The 15,313-nt window shown below is 36.5% G+C and overlaps 1 protein-coding gene across 1 annotated transcript; it reads right to left on the bottom strand.

Moving 5' to 3' along the window:
• Positions 1–7,327: 7,327 nt before the first annotated feature.
• On the bottom strand, positions 7,328–8,806 carry LOC149814505 (nudix hydrolase 22, chloroplastic-like). The gene is made up of 4 exons (XM_089988898.1): positions 8,318–8,806; positions 8,106–8,248; positions 7,790–7,909; positions 7,328–7,710 (listed from the first exon to the last, which is right to left on the bottom strand). Exons 1-4 carry the CDS (start codon positions 8,697–8,699, stop codon positions 7,489–7,491), a joined length of 867 nt encoding a protein of 288 aa, XP_089845024.1. The 5' UTR covers positions 8,700–8,806; the 3' UTR covers positions 7,328–7,488.
• Between the last annotated feature and the right edge of the window lie 6,507 nt (positions 8,807–15,313).

The raw sequence follows: 15,313 nt of genomic DNA, 5'->3' as shown, positions 1-15,313 counted from the left end.
AACTATATGTTTCAAGAAGCGTAACTTTTTTAGAAAACATGAGTGGTTTTGAAGAACACAAAATTCATGAAGATAATGCCGATTACTCTTTTTTGTTTGAATTATTATCTAGAAATAAGGATTTTTTAGCGATAAATTGAATGAGGATGAGGATATAAGTTAAAGTATTCCACAACCCATATAACATGAAGAAGAAATAATAGTTGAACCAATTACCTATACACATAGATATAAAAGTACCTTTAGAAGTGCAATAGAGAAATATAGTGACCCTAGTGAACCTTCCAACCACTCTCGAAGAACCGAAAGATCTAGGAAAAATCCTTCTAGATTTATATTCTATGAGTCTTTTTCTTCAAAACATAGGACATGTCTTAGTGTTATTCACTCATATCAAGAACCTAGGAATTTTGAAGAAGCTAAGAAAATGATAGAGTGGAGGGACACCATGGATAACAAACTTAGAGCTCTTAACAAAGCCAAAACTTAGGTCTTTCAATATCTTTCAAAAGGAAAGAAATCAATAGGATGTAGATGAGTTTTTAAAGTCAAAACCAAGAGTGATGGCATTCTTGAAAGATATAAGGCCTGCCTTATCGCAAAAGGATATAGTCAAGAATACGACATTGATTACGAAAAAACCTTTGCCCCTATTGCACGAATGGTCACTGTAAGATGTTTGATCATCATTGCATCTATTAAAAAATGGAACATTTACCAAATGGATGTTAAAAATATTTTTTTAAATGGGGACCTTAATGAAGAAGTTTACATGGATGCTTCTCCTGGCATGGACGTACCAAAGGGAAAAGTCCTTTGTTTGCAAAAAGTGCTCTATGGTTTAAAACAAGCCCCTAAGAGTTGGTATGATCGATTTAATGAAATAATGGTTCAAGATGGTTTTACTTTATACTACACTAACATTGCTCTGTTTGTCAAAAAGTCTGATGCAAGAATTGTGATTTTATTGCTGCATATTGATGATATGTTGATAACATGTAGTGACGTAAAGGGCATCAAAAGTATTAAAACTACTTTAAAAGAAAAGTTTGCAATGTCAGAGTTGGGGTATCTGGCATACTTTCTTGGTATCGAGGTAGCCTACTCTCATAGAGGCTATTTTTTGTCTCAAACTAAACTTGCATGTGAGATTCTTGACCGATCAAGTATTACTGACGATAAAATCTGTGAGACCCCTGAAATTGTGGGATAAAAAATGAAGATCGATGATGGGATACTTTTGGAGGATCCCACCCCCTACCGGCAACTTGTGGGGTCTCTAATGTATCTTAGCATCACAAGGTCAGACATCTCACATGTCGTGCACACTGCAAGCCAATTCCAGTATGCTCTTACATACACCCATATGGGCGTTGTTCTCCGAATTGTCAGATACATAAGGGAAAGTTTAAACAAGAGAGTTTTTCTTTCCTTATCTTTTGAGTCTCTGATTGGGGAGGTGACCTAAATAATCATCACTCCACTACAGGTTTTTGCATTTTTTTAGGTGAATCCTTGATGTCATGGAGATGCAAGAAACAACAGAAGGTGTTTCTATCATCCACAGAAGCAGATTATTGAGCCATGACTTTCACAACTATGAAAATTGTGTGGATTCATCGACTGCTACAAGACATGGGAATTCAAGTTCAAGGACCCACAAAGTTATGTTGTGATAATAAGAGTGCAATCTACATTGCTAAAAACACATGTTTCATGAACGCACAAAGCATATTGAGATGGACTGCCACTACGTTAGAGAAGCATATTTGCAAAAAGTTATAGATCTTCCTTACGTGACCTCAGAGTTTCAGTTGGCAGATTTCTTCACCAAAGCGGTCTGCTCTCCTAGATTCAACTTTCCTCCCTTCAAACTCTCGGTCATTGTGCCCTAAGTTTGAAAGAGGGTATTAAATTGTATCTCCTTTTTTTATACATATATTTATATATATAAAGAGAGATACATATATGTATATGTATCTATCGTTATATATATATATATATATATATATATATATATATATATATATATATATATATATATATATTACATCATGTAACCCCCATGGGTATTTCTGTCTTTTCCCCTTTTTACGCATATTTACATTAGTGAATATGTTTATAACTTTTCTTTTTCTTTTTCTTTTCTCTTTTTCTTTTTTTCCTTTTTCTCTTTTCTTTTTCTTTTTGTTGACTTAGTCAACCCTTTGGAGGGGGTCCAATAGACGTTGGACCCCTCCAACGGTTAGATTTCTAACTGTTGGAGGGGCTCCAACGTCTAGTGGGAGCCCCTCCAAGGCTTCCTCTTCATTATAAATAGGGGTGACCCCCCCTCTTAAATGTCATTTCAATGCTTGGAGCATTGTTCTCCGTTGTTCAATAAAATTTTTTATATTTTAGCATTTGTGTTCTCTGTTTGTACCTTGTGTACATTTTGTTCTAAGTGTTCTTGTGCCTTTGTGCACATTTTCCTTTGTGGTGGTTGTGCTTATTTTACACATTATCTCTTTTGAGATATTTTCACATGCACATGTCCTATCTAGGTGGAAATCATGGGTACATGATTTATTTATGCAATCTGATTTCATAGATCACAAGGTTCATCATGACGGGAGCTTTAAGTCACATATCTATATTCACATGATCCAAAACCCATTTTCTACTAAATTAACTATGTAGATCATATTTGTAGGGTATCCACAAAAACATCACAAAATGTAAAACATGGTGGTTTCTACTGGATAGGATGTCAGAATGATCTGACCAATATATATATATATATATATATATATATATATATATATATATAAACTGCCCATGTAGAACATAGTTATAGGGCTTGATCCTCAAAGAATGCATGAAAAAAAAGTTTGTCATGATCTCTTATTTTTTCATTTGACTCTGCCTCACCATTTCTCCAATTATTATTTGTGGTCAACAATCAAACTGTTCATATTCATCAAGATGCATGGGTATGATCAGTCTAACTCGGGCTTACATATTGAGACAAATTAAGGGCACTTCAATTACATTCTATAGAATTATACTGAAAAATCAATATTCTAAAGGATTAATTGGATAGTAATTGCATATAATTAATTAGGAGGATGAAACATTTGCTTACTATTATATAGTTTCATACTTTATTTAGTTATTCTTTTATATTTCATGTTTATTATTGTTTGTAATGATCACAGTATGGCTGCTGGCAACTTGCCAATCATTTAGGTCTCTTTTTGCTTTGGATACAATTTGAAGTACTGTTAAACATCATATTTAAGAGCTTGGTAAAATGTCATTGTCCTTTTTCACAAGGCTTCTAATGATAGAAAAGTTTGTAATCAATAAAGCATGAACACGTGGAAAAAGAGAAAAAAATGCTAATCAAATTAGAGAAGATTAACATTTCCTATAATGTTGTATTTAAAAAAAACGAGAAGTGGAAAATGCTAAAAACAACTTAAGAAATATGAAAGCCAGGATCTCTTCTAGAGCGAAAATCATGAGAAGGAAATTTCAAGAAAATTGAGTCTGTGGTTGCGATATTTGAAAGGATGCTTCAAGTTCAATGCATTCAGTACTCGAGGAGGAATCTGGCATATGGCATTGAATGGTAATTTGAACAAAAGAGGATCCAGTATTTGCATTGGTGGCTGTATTGCTTGCGTAACTTTATTTGGAAACTGAGCCATAAAGGAGGTGCATCAAATGTTTCCTTCAACTACTAAAAATCATGCAGGAAAATGATTCTTAAATTGAATCATTTCACTACTGCTATGGTTCTTGGGTAGAACTTAAAAGGTGCTCCCACCAATTAATTTGACCAGTTTGAATTTATCGGCCCTCTAAAAGTATTTCAAGCAATTTCTGAACTTGTTTGGGATAGTTTCTATTTCAAGATATGGTGGTAAAGTACAGAAATATTAGTTGATGTGCATCTCTTCATAATGTTCCCATGTTTTTAAATTGTGATTCATATGATGATTTCTACTTTGTGGGAGTGTCGTTGAGCTGTCTTGGTAGCTTTCAACATGGATTTTCACCCTTGCACTAAGAGTATTGAATTGGCTGAATTGCAGTAGTTTTGGAAGCCAGCTATTTGTATCCAAATGACATGTCAGCATTATATTGCAGGTTCAAATCCTTGCGTTGTCCCTCTGCCCTAGGGTCAAAAAATGGTGACGAGAATCCAAAGTCCAACTTCAACTGAAAATTGCACCCATCCACACACATGAGAAAATATATGATGGTTCTGAAACATAGTACAATATGGTAGCACATGATCTTGTTTGCGTGGATCTAGCCACCAAGTGTTAGATCTAACTGTACAGATATGTTTAGGATCATTTATTTACTATGTTAGGTGGTTTTACTATGCCTAACAATATCATAAAATCCGATTTCTAAGATGGCGAAAAATTGATGGCTCGTGTAAGGATGGTTTAGAAATGGTCTAAAACATCATGACCGAGTTAACTTTAACTCATGAAAATAGTAAATAAAATATGCTAAACATAATCCAACGGTTAGTTTTTACTTTTGGAGATTAGTTCTATGTAAATCAAGTGTATACCACCATAAGTTATGGTGGTACAGTACCACAATAGAAGCACCCTGTGTTTGTGTGTTCGTACATGAAATTTTGTGAACAAGATGATTTTGGCAAAGAAAAGATTCTTTTGTCATATCTTTTCTATCATTCGGTAACTAGTGTCATTGTCTCGTAAATTCTTGTTGCACATGTATCTTTTGTGGTGACCATTTTCCCTTGAAAATGCAGTTTTTTTCCCTTTGTGACTCTTTAGCTGATGCCTTTGTTTCCATTTTCCCATTGAAAAGGAATTACTGATTCTGATAAGCAGCCAATCCAGTTTATACTTAAAAAACCTTGTGTTTAACTTTTTGTGATGGTTAACTGCTAAAACAATAGTTTAGCATTTTCTTATTATGTTTGTTATTTTGGTTAAGTTGCTAACCTAACCCTCTTTAGGCATTCTTTGGATTGTTATATATCATGGAGAATACACTCTAAAGTACTCTACTCTCCAGATGAAACTCATAGGTGCAAGCTTTATTTGATCAATTTGACCCCACAAATGTGTTTAACATAGTCCATTTACTGGAAAGTGCACTTTGGGTTGGGTGGTTTCAACATAAAAGCATGATTTTTGTCAATCGTTAAATTAGAAAAGATCTTAAAAATTTTGAAGCCCTTAAAAAATCTACTTATTTAGCGTGATTGGACGGTCTAAATCTTTTTGTTGACTAAACAAACCATTTAGATCATATTCATAGGGCTTGATCCACAAAAAAACATGAAAAAAGAAATGGTCTGTTTCTACTAGAGTGTATGGTACAGTTGAGGGTAGCCAATATTTTCCCTATATCATGCAATCAAGGCTGATTTAGATTCATTGCTAACGGAGGGCCTAATTTCAAGTTAATACTATGTGGTGTCTGTGGGTCTCCTTGAATAGCACTTTATAAAACTCGTTCTTCATTGAAGAATGGCTAATGACCATGGCTGTTGGAAAAGAACTTCGTTTTCCATTGGTAAAGAAATTGAGTATAGGCACCTCGGTAACTTTTAAATATGAATGGTTAGCACTCGTTAACCTGATGCCATCATTATTTATTTGGTATGACTGACCATTACCATAATTTTTATCATGATCTGCCACAATCAACATCATGAGTCTCATTATCAAACGATGAGTATCAAAATCAGCATTATGCTCCATCATTTATGACTATTACATTGCATATAGAAGAAATTCTCAAGAGGTGCCCTGAAGAAGCTTTAATTGGATGAACCGTATTAAATCCAAAACGAAGTTCCTGCTTTCAATAAATTGAAGAAGTGCCTCCTGAGGGAGTGTAGCTACTCTTATGATTAATTTTAAGAGTTGAGTTCTCTTAATAGTAACTAATCTACATGTGACATTTTCTGATGGTTTACTCCAAAAAAAAAAATCTACTCTCAACGACATTTTCTGATGGTTGCCCTATCTCTCTGTCTTCACCCATTCTAACCATCATGAACGGCTGGTACTAAGCATTAAGCTTGATCATGTGGTGTATCTATTGCCATAGGTAGCATGAGTGATTTGCCAATATCACTTAACAATGTCAGCTGTGTAAGTCATTCAATCAAGTTCCACCCAAGTGCTTATCTTTGTTTTAGACTTCCTGGTGGTATTTGAACCCAAGATGACATCTAATATTGCCATAATCCAGCCATCGGATCCAATCTCTGTTTCTTATACAATCCGCAAATTCTATTTTATCGGTTCTAGCAAAAAAAAAACTTTTCTTTTCTTGGTGATCGCCAGGTTCAGAGGCTATATCCGGATTAGAATTGCATATGTTAGCGAAATAGCAGTATGGCTTCCAACCACATAAAAACAAGCATCAGGGCAGATCTCGGGTTCGAATTTGACAGGGGATAAGATCATAATTACATGAGGCTCATTAAAATCTTGGAAGCTTTTCCCAGAAACCATGAAACTATATATTTTTTTTTTCACACTTTGGAAACTTTATGAGCAGCTCTTCCAAAAAACAGAAAGCTTACTTTCCCAGATATGAAAATAAACTTCCTTGATACTCGAAATGTCTTTTTCTAATTATACTCTTTTTAAAAATCTTATGCTTTATTTTAAAATCTATATACTTTTTATAAAGAGGGTGGAAATTCATCAAGTAAAAAACACATGTTTTAACAGCATCCTATGTCCTTCCTTGTTTCCCTGGTTGTCTCTCAGTTCTCCTTATGCTTCTAATTCTCGACTTCAAGTACCCGGGCATTTCTTAGACTCTTTTTGCACTCTTTTACTTCGAACTTCACGTTTGGTTCTCACACCTGCCTCTTACTACGGTAACTAGGGATAAAATGGTGACCCCCTTAGAGCAGCACTACCTTGACAGGAGGGCAGATCAGGTGCAATCACATGGCTAGCTTTGAGCAGCACTATCTTAACAGGAGGGTACATCAGGTGTAATCACATTGCTGGCTTTGAGTGTGCTGCTGCACCTGCCCGCCTGTCATCAGTTGCGGGGCACAACAGAAGATGGATGGCAGATCAAGTATAGCGGCACACTAAAACGTGTAATGTGATTGAACATAATCCGCAGAACCTTAATAGAGGGATCATGGAGTTGCAATTCCATTCAGGGTTTGGTCTTGATGCTGGAAGTTCTGATGTAGACAGAAGCAGCATAGGATTTTACTTCCCACAGCCGCATGTAGACCAATCTAGCTAACTTCATTTTGTCACACATTCAAACAACACGGCAACAATGGCACCAACCATCTTTAGCCAAATCATTGAAATAAGGAAGCCTTTTTATTCAATCAGGCATTGGTCTCGAGAGGCAATCAAATACTCATTTTCGCAACTGAGCCTAGCGAGGTGACACCAATCCCTGTAATGACAAGAAGAAGCTGTCTTTGAGTTAATAGAGATGCAATCATGAGCCTAAGATGATTTACATGAGTGGACCATCTTCTCTCTGGTTCAGGACATGAAAATCTGGTGTCTGCTCTACAAAGTCAGGTGGACGCTGGAAGACAACCGATGCAGCCCGAATCAAGATCTGGGCTGTCAACCCCCATATCAAGAACTCACCCTTCTCGCACTGAAAATCGAACAAATGGACGAGAAACTTCTTTCCCAGCCATTCCATCTCTTTCCATCTTCTCTTCTCATTCTACAAAATAAAAATTCACTACGCTGAATTGAAAATACCACAAAGGAACACAAAAAACAGCAAAAAAAAAAAACCAAACCTTGAGGAACATCTCCAGTGGTGCGTCGAATACCGCATCCACCTCTGCCTTATTTGCAGATGGTGTGAAGGAACCCCTATTGGGGAGTATGCAAATCACTGGGGCTACTCTCAACAGATGCTGCATTACCATCAAGTCAATAACATAAGAAAGAAGTTTCTGCTTAATTTTTCCATTGCACACAAGGCTAAGGTTCTTGTCGATCAAAGGCTCAAAGAAGCACCCTTCTTCTTTCCCAATAGAATCTCAAACCCCATCCATCCACAGCTAAAGAAGGAGATCACTAAACAAAACCAAGAAAAAGAAGAAGGAGAACCTTTGATAGAAACGGTTCAATCACAGCCACCACCGTCACCAAAGATGGCTCCAGCCCAATCTCTTCCTTCGCTTCTCTCAGAGCCGTCTCTGCATCATTTGCATCCCCTTCCTCAGCTTTCCCCCCCGGTAGTGAAACTTCCCCTGCTTTTTCATCACATAATTACACCAATTCGAGACAGAGAGAGAGAGAGAGAGAGAGAGGTATCGGACCAGAGTGGGAAGAGAGTTTGGTTGATCTCTTGGTGAGGATGACGCGTAGCTGCCCGTCATCCCCTTCGAACAAGCAGATCAAGACCGATGCTCTCCTTGCACTCCCCTTGATGAGGGTTATGTTGCTGTTGTCGAAGGAGGAAGAGGCATGAGCCAGAGGGCCTGAATCAATCCGGTGGGAGATAACTCCTCCACCCACCCTCTCTTCCGAAATCGTTGCTCTGATTGGCTTGTAGAGACGCAGCTGCTGCGCCAAGTTTTCAAGCCTCTTGCTGTGGATTTGCTCTGTGAGACCATTTGGGGCGAGGGCTGCAGCCATGGATACCTTCCAGACGGCTGACGATGAAGAAGCTAACAATGACAGAGGTGGTGATGTTTCCATATGTTATGCCATCGCGTTAGATTCAATCTCTAAGAGAGGAAGAGGAAGCAAATCAAGCGATAGAGAGAGTTTTTTGGTTCAAAAAAGACAGAGAGAGAGAGTCCCGCTGCTAATGGGCTGCCCAAGATTGAGGAAGATTTTCAGTGCTGCGTGGCTGAAGTTGGTGGTTGGTTTATAGCTATCACATTGGGTATATGGATACGGACGTCGGTACGACACGGATTTGAGACGTGGGTACGTAATTTTTATAAGAAGAATTGCAGAAGGGGACAGTTGCTTTTTAATTTTAGAAAACATAATTTTATTAATTATAATGCATATAAATATTTTTATTAAAATAATGTATAAAATTTTTAAATTTTTTTAAAATATATGAGAATTTGGGTAATTTACATTTTGGCATGGCACCTAATGTATTGTGAAATTTATGTTGTCTTAAATATTTGAAAACTCCTTGGGGGTGAGGGTTGTGCCTAAGGAACTTTAGGCTGCTAGTACGCGATTGCAAGTACAGCAGGCTAAGCCAGCGCGACTAGGTTTCCGATCTCGGGAATGGTTTTTTTTATCACAAATAAAAAAAATTAATATACTCTATACCAATGTTGTCAGTAGGGGTGGCAATCGGGTCATGTCACGGGTCAGCATACCTCAACACGAACCTAGCTGCGGCAAACACGAACCCGACCCATTTATTAAACGGGTAACCCGACACGACACGGTTAACCCATCGGGTCAGGTCGGGTAAATGGGTTGGCGGGTTAGCGGGCAGGTTGGCGGGGCGAGTTCAGGGTTTTACATTGAAAAGTTTACGGGTTGGCGGGTTAATGGGCAGGTTGGCGGGCGGGTTGGCAGGTCGGGTTCGGGTAAACGGGTTGACCCGACCCGCCTAACCCGTTTATTAAATGGGTTGGCGGGTTGGCATACCCCTAACATGAACCCAACCCGTTTAGTAAATGGGTTAGGCAAGTCGACCCGTTTATGACACAAACCCATTTAAGCCAAACCCGAACCCGGCTAAGAAGGGGGTTGGCGGGTCGTGTCAGAAATTGCCACCCCTAGTTGTCAGTATTGTTGCCAATTGGCTTATTCATACTATATCAGCCCAAAATAAATTAAATAAGGGTGGATTAAGCCCTCAAATAATCTTTAATATTTTTTAATATTAGAAACGTGTCATGGCATATCGTGTAAAGTGTCTGTGTCTTATCATGCCTTACTATGGGACATGGACCTATACATCTTTGACTTTTTTGATATTTATATAGAGAAACCGCCCAAAGATCAGAGGCCTAGCAGCGCTGGCTATGCTGGCCATACTTACAATCACTGTGCTGGCAGCCTGACTTGAATTTATTTTGGAAAATTTTGTGCCTATTTTTTTGGACCAACTTACCCAGCTCATTCATCCAGGTTTTGGGCAATGACAGGCCTAAAACTTGAAGTAATGATGTAATCAAGCACTTTCATTCCCATCAATAAAAAAAATACTCCATGGGAAAAGCACCCCATGATGGGAAGGTCATCCCATGTGTGAAAGAATGCACACTTAAATCCATTCATATTCACATGGGTGGTGGTGTGTATGGATTTACATAGGGCACATTTGGAAGAGAGAAAGATGTAAGAAAGCAAAATAAAAAATCTCTATGAATTTTTCAACCATTCCAAACAAGAGAGACTTTTTCATTGAGAGAGTTGTTTTTAAAAGTACACTTTTTGATAGGAAACATTCCTCCATTGGGAGGGGGGAGAGGAACGTTTCCTATCAAGAGAACATTTATTTTTACACTCCCACCACCCATCTCACTACCACCCTCTTATACTACACAACCAAGCGAAAAAATTCTTTTGAAAAACTTCTCATATAAAAAACACTCATAGGCAAAACTTTCTTTTCCTATAAAAAAAATTCTCTCTTCCAAACGTGCCCATAGTAAATGCATGGTCAGCATGAAAAGAGAAACTCATGATTGTGGGCTTCACGAAAATGGAGGATTTCACACGTAAACCCTTGTTTTCATATGAAAACTGTGTGAAACAAACGATCCCACGTTTGCAATGCCTAGTGATTCTTGAATTTTCTCATGATGTTATGATTATAAATCACAATCACAACACTTTCTCACCTCTTCATTGGTACCTCTAAATAGGGCACACACATTCAGGCTGGGTTGCACACGACCGAGCTGAGTTGAGCCCAAGCGAAGGTTGTCTTAGCTTGGCTTGGCATAGCTTGAACCCAACTTGAATAGTAGTGTTTAGGCTCTTGCTAGATTGGAAGAGAGCGGGCTGGGCCTGGTTAGTTTTGCACCTACTTTTATGAACAAATTAAATGATATTTATAAAAAATGTTGCGAAAGTGCATGGGATAAACTATGCCTTGCACTTTAAAATAACAAAGGTTACCAAAAATGAAAAATGATTTTACTGTACAATAAAAATGACGTGTTTCAAAAAATGCCCCACAATTTACCAATTTTGCCGAATGAACAATCTCACAGGTTCCCATTTTGTCTTAATGATTTTACCTTTTGTAGGTGTGATTTTTTATTTTCGCACATCATGACACTAAAATAATACACCCACGAAACTCGTCAACAAATTCACATATGAGGTTGCAATTTTCCAAAAATGAATAAGAAATTCCAAATAATTTGTGAAACTCGTGACTAGTTTTGTGTGATCACCAACGAAAATCATAAAATTTGTGAAAGCCCGATAATTGTGAAATTGCTTATTCGCATCGTGTTTGTATTATGAAATTCTTTTTTCTTAAGAATTTTTGTCCCATATAAATGCATGTTTAGTTTTTTTTTTCTTTTTTCTCATTTGTATCTGGAAAGAGCGATAACCCCCATCCTCCTCCCTCTAGAACCCCAACTCTTCTGGCGCTATTCTTTTTCTCCACTTCTTCGGTTAACTATTCAGGTTGTGGTATTTTTTTTTCTTGTTTACCGTTTAAGATTTACGATCTTTAGGGATTTTTGTATATAGTTATTTATTTTTGTTTGTTGCTTGTCAATATTCGATGGTTTTGTTAATATTTTTTTCTATTTTATTGGGGTTAGGGTGCATTCAAATTACTTAGATGTGGTTAGGGTTGACTATGTACAAGCATTGAATAGGGGTTGGTTGTGGGGGTATTGTGGTTTATTGTGGGTTGTTAGTTTTTAAAGTTGTTAACTAAGTGATACATTGTTTGGTTGGTGTAGGCAGTTATGATGGCTACTAAAATGGTATTTATAAATTAATATAGCACTGAGCATTTCTTTAGAGATCTATAATGGTCTCTAAAAATAACAGCTATAAGGAATTTGTAGCATTAATGTCTTGTAAAACCAGATACATAGAAGAATTAATGGTCCTCTAGTATAAGTATACTTCAAAATTAGATGGTGAAGATATATGAATATATCTCTTGGACAATGATGATGTATAATCAATGTTATATAGTGACAACATTTATTTAGTTGCTAGTAAATCTACGCGAATTGATAATGTTGGCAAAGTTAAACAAGAAGTTGAAGGATGCATAGTTAAACATCAAGTGATAGTCTAAAGTGATATACAAGACGTGGTCAGAAGTGATGTACAAGAATAAAATGATGAAATTTTTGTTTGAGACAAGTTATGTAGAAATGGGTGGATGATATCCATGTAAATGATCCGCATGAATGCATGTATACTTTCGAAATGAAAGTGATGGGTATTAATTCACAAATGATTGTTTCAAATATCAGATTTCTCTATTTATGCTTATATTTGTCAATATTGCAAATGATATGTGATGCATGTTTGAAAAACATGAATTTATTGGGTATTGACCCATATGATTGCGTTGTATATGAAATGATGCTATTCATATTTCAAAACTTGCAAGTGTGTCAGGTATAATTATGGCACGAGGTGCATGATCGAATAGCATAAATTTGATTAGTACTGATTTATTCAATTGCTTGGCATGTAAAAATTATGTTATTCATGTTTTAAAACTTGCAAGTGTCACAAGTACGATCTATGCATGAGGTGTATGATTGAATAACATAAATTTGATGGGTATTGACCCAAGTGTTTATTTGCATGTTGAAAATTGTGTTATTCATGTTTAAAATGTGCATGTGTGTCAGATATGATGTGATGCATAAAGTGCATGAGTGAATATCGTTAATTGATGGGTACTGACCCAAGTGTTTGTTGTGTGTTGAAATTCTGCCATTAATATTTTAAATCTTACAATTATGGCAAGTGTGATAAGTTACATGAAGTGCGTGAATGAATGACATGAATTGATGAATATTGATCCAAGTTCTTGCTTGTAATAAATTTATGATATCCATGTTTTAATTTGCAATTGTGGTAAATATGATATGCATGATATGCATGATTGTATAACATGAAATTTTGAGTATTGACCCGAGTACAATTGTTGATGTGATAATGTCTATCATGTGTGTTTACTGTGTTAAATAACATGCATTGAGAAAAAGTTTTCCTAAGCTAAGAAAGTTGCACTAAATACGGTTAGGTCTGAGTCTTGTGATACTGTGGTCATACTTTGAAAGATGTGTGACATTGATTCGTAATATTAAAGTCAAACAAGTGGGTCAAATGTGAACCTGTGAAAATTAGCGAACGTAGATGGAAGATAATCCCGTAAGACGTAGACGAAGGCGGTCTTGTTGGGTCAAATGTGAATACTTCTCCTACTACGTTGGTCTAAAGAGACTTTATGCTCTGATACATGTGGTGGAGGTAGAACTACAACTGTATGCCAATAGTAGTGCACCTATAATGTTTCAGTCCAAGAAATGACATGACGACATGTCCCAAACTCTGATGTCAGTCTCTTGTTCTTGAGGAGTTAAAATATGAAAAAATACAGCTTGTATGAATGAACACCCCTTGGGAGGCCTAAGTACCCATAGTTAGCTGAGCGTGGTACCCTAGGATAATAGGAAGAACTTAATATTCAATGTTTGCAAGCATGTCATGAAATTCAATTGAAGAAAGGAAAAATAATTATGCATAAAGTAGGTCATGAAATATGCATAATGGTATGCTTTAAAATATATGTATGCATAACTATATGCTTGAATTACATATGAGCATAATTGTATGCTTGAATGAGATGTGAGCGTAATTGTATGCACAAGTACAGGTACATATGATTATATGTTTGAATATCATGTGCGCATAAAAGCATGTGTGCATTATATGTTTATTTATGTATAAAGGTATGCATAAATTATATGTTAATTTACGTATTTATGTGTACGTAAATTGTTTGTCTATGTACGTATAAGGGTATGCATGCATTATATGGTCGATATACACATAAAAGCATGAATAAATGGTTTGTTTATGTACGCATATATGTTAATTGCATGGTTATCCATGCATAAGGGTATGCATGATTTGTATGCTCACATCATCATATGATGATATAATGGTTACATAAGTTAAATCATAATCATTGTGTTGTTTGCTTTCTAGAGACCTACTTGGGGTCTGTGAATTTGTGTTGAGACATGATGTATCTCACACACCACACTTATATTTTTTAGATCCATGTGCGTAGGCATGCATATGTCGCAACACACAAAGACTTTAAGGTTTTTGGAATGGACTGGACTGAACTTTTTTGCTATTTTGATTTTTGTTTGTAAACTCTGAAATTTTATTTATGCAATAAATGAAACTATTTTAATATGTTGAGTTATAAATGGTTTGATTATAAATTTGTTACGTACCTGAGTTTGGGGATAGTTTCAAAATGATTCGATAAGACTTCCACTGTGTTAAAAAAAATTATAAAAAAAACTCTCCTAGATTTTCAGATTTCCAGTTTTGGGCATGACAACTTTGGTATCAGAGCGGTTCAGAACTAGCTCAAATTCAGTCCAAAAAAACTAAGGAATCCAAGAATCTATGTTTTTCGGTCGACAAGTTTTTGCAAAACTCCTTAGTCTGCCGAAAAGGGAGTTAGATGTATGTCTTGTGGTGATCACTCCACTAGGGTTGAGCATGACTTATGTGGAATGTATTCTCAGCATTGATGTGTCTATTGAATGACACAATTTGCCAGTTGATCTCATTCTTTTGGAGATGACGTGTTATGAGGTCATACTCGAGATGGATTGGTTGCATGAGCACTTTGCTAGTTTGAAGTATTGTGAAAAGAAGGTCTTGTTAGAGAGACCCAACCACCCAGTGATAGAGTTCAATGCAGTAAACCACTCCAAGGGTGAAAAGATTATCGTTGTACTAAAGGTACAAAAGTACATTTAATAGGGATGCCAACTTTTTCTTGTAAGTGTAACAACTTAAATAGCGAGGTGGTAGCGATAAAAGGTTTGGAGGTGGTTCGGGAGTTCAAAGATATATTTTCTAAGGACTTGTTTGATCAACTGAGGTCAACCAAGGTGTTCTCAAAGATTGATTTGATATCAAGCTATCATCAGTTGTGCATCAAGGCTGATGATGTTAAGAAGACAACTTTTATGATCATATATGATTATTATGAGTTCTTGGTGATGCCATTCATACTCACGAATGCACCAACGACTTTCATGAATGTAATGAACTACATTTTTAGAAGCTATTTAGACCAGTTT

Source organism: Nuphar pumila, chromosome 15 (genome assembly GCF_984573655.1).
Source record: "Nuphar pumila chromosome 15, dmNupPumi1.hap1.1, whole genome shotgun sequence".
NCBI lineage: Eukaryota > Viridiplantae > Streptophyta > Magnoliopsida > Nymphaeales > Nymphaeaceae > Nuphar > Nuphar pumila.
The sequence above is the reverse complement of the archived record's forward strand: the minus strand, read 5'-3'. Positions and strand labels throughout refer to the sequence as shown.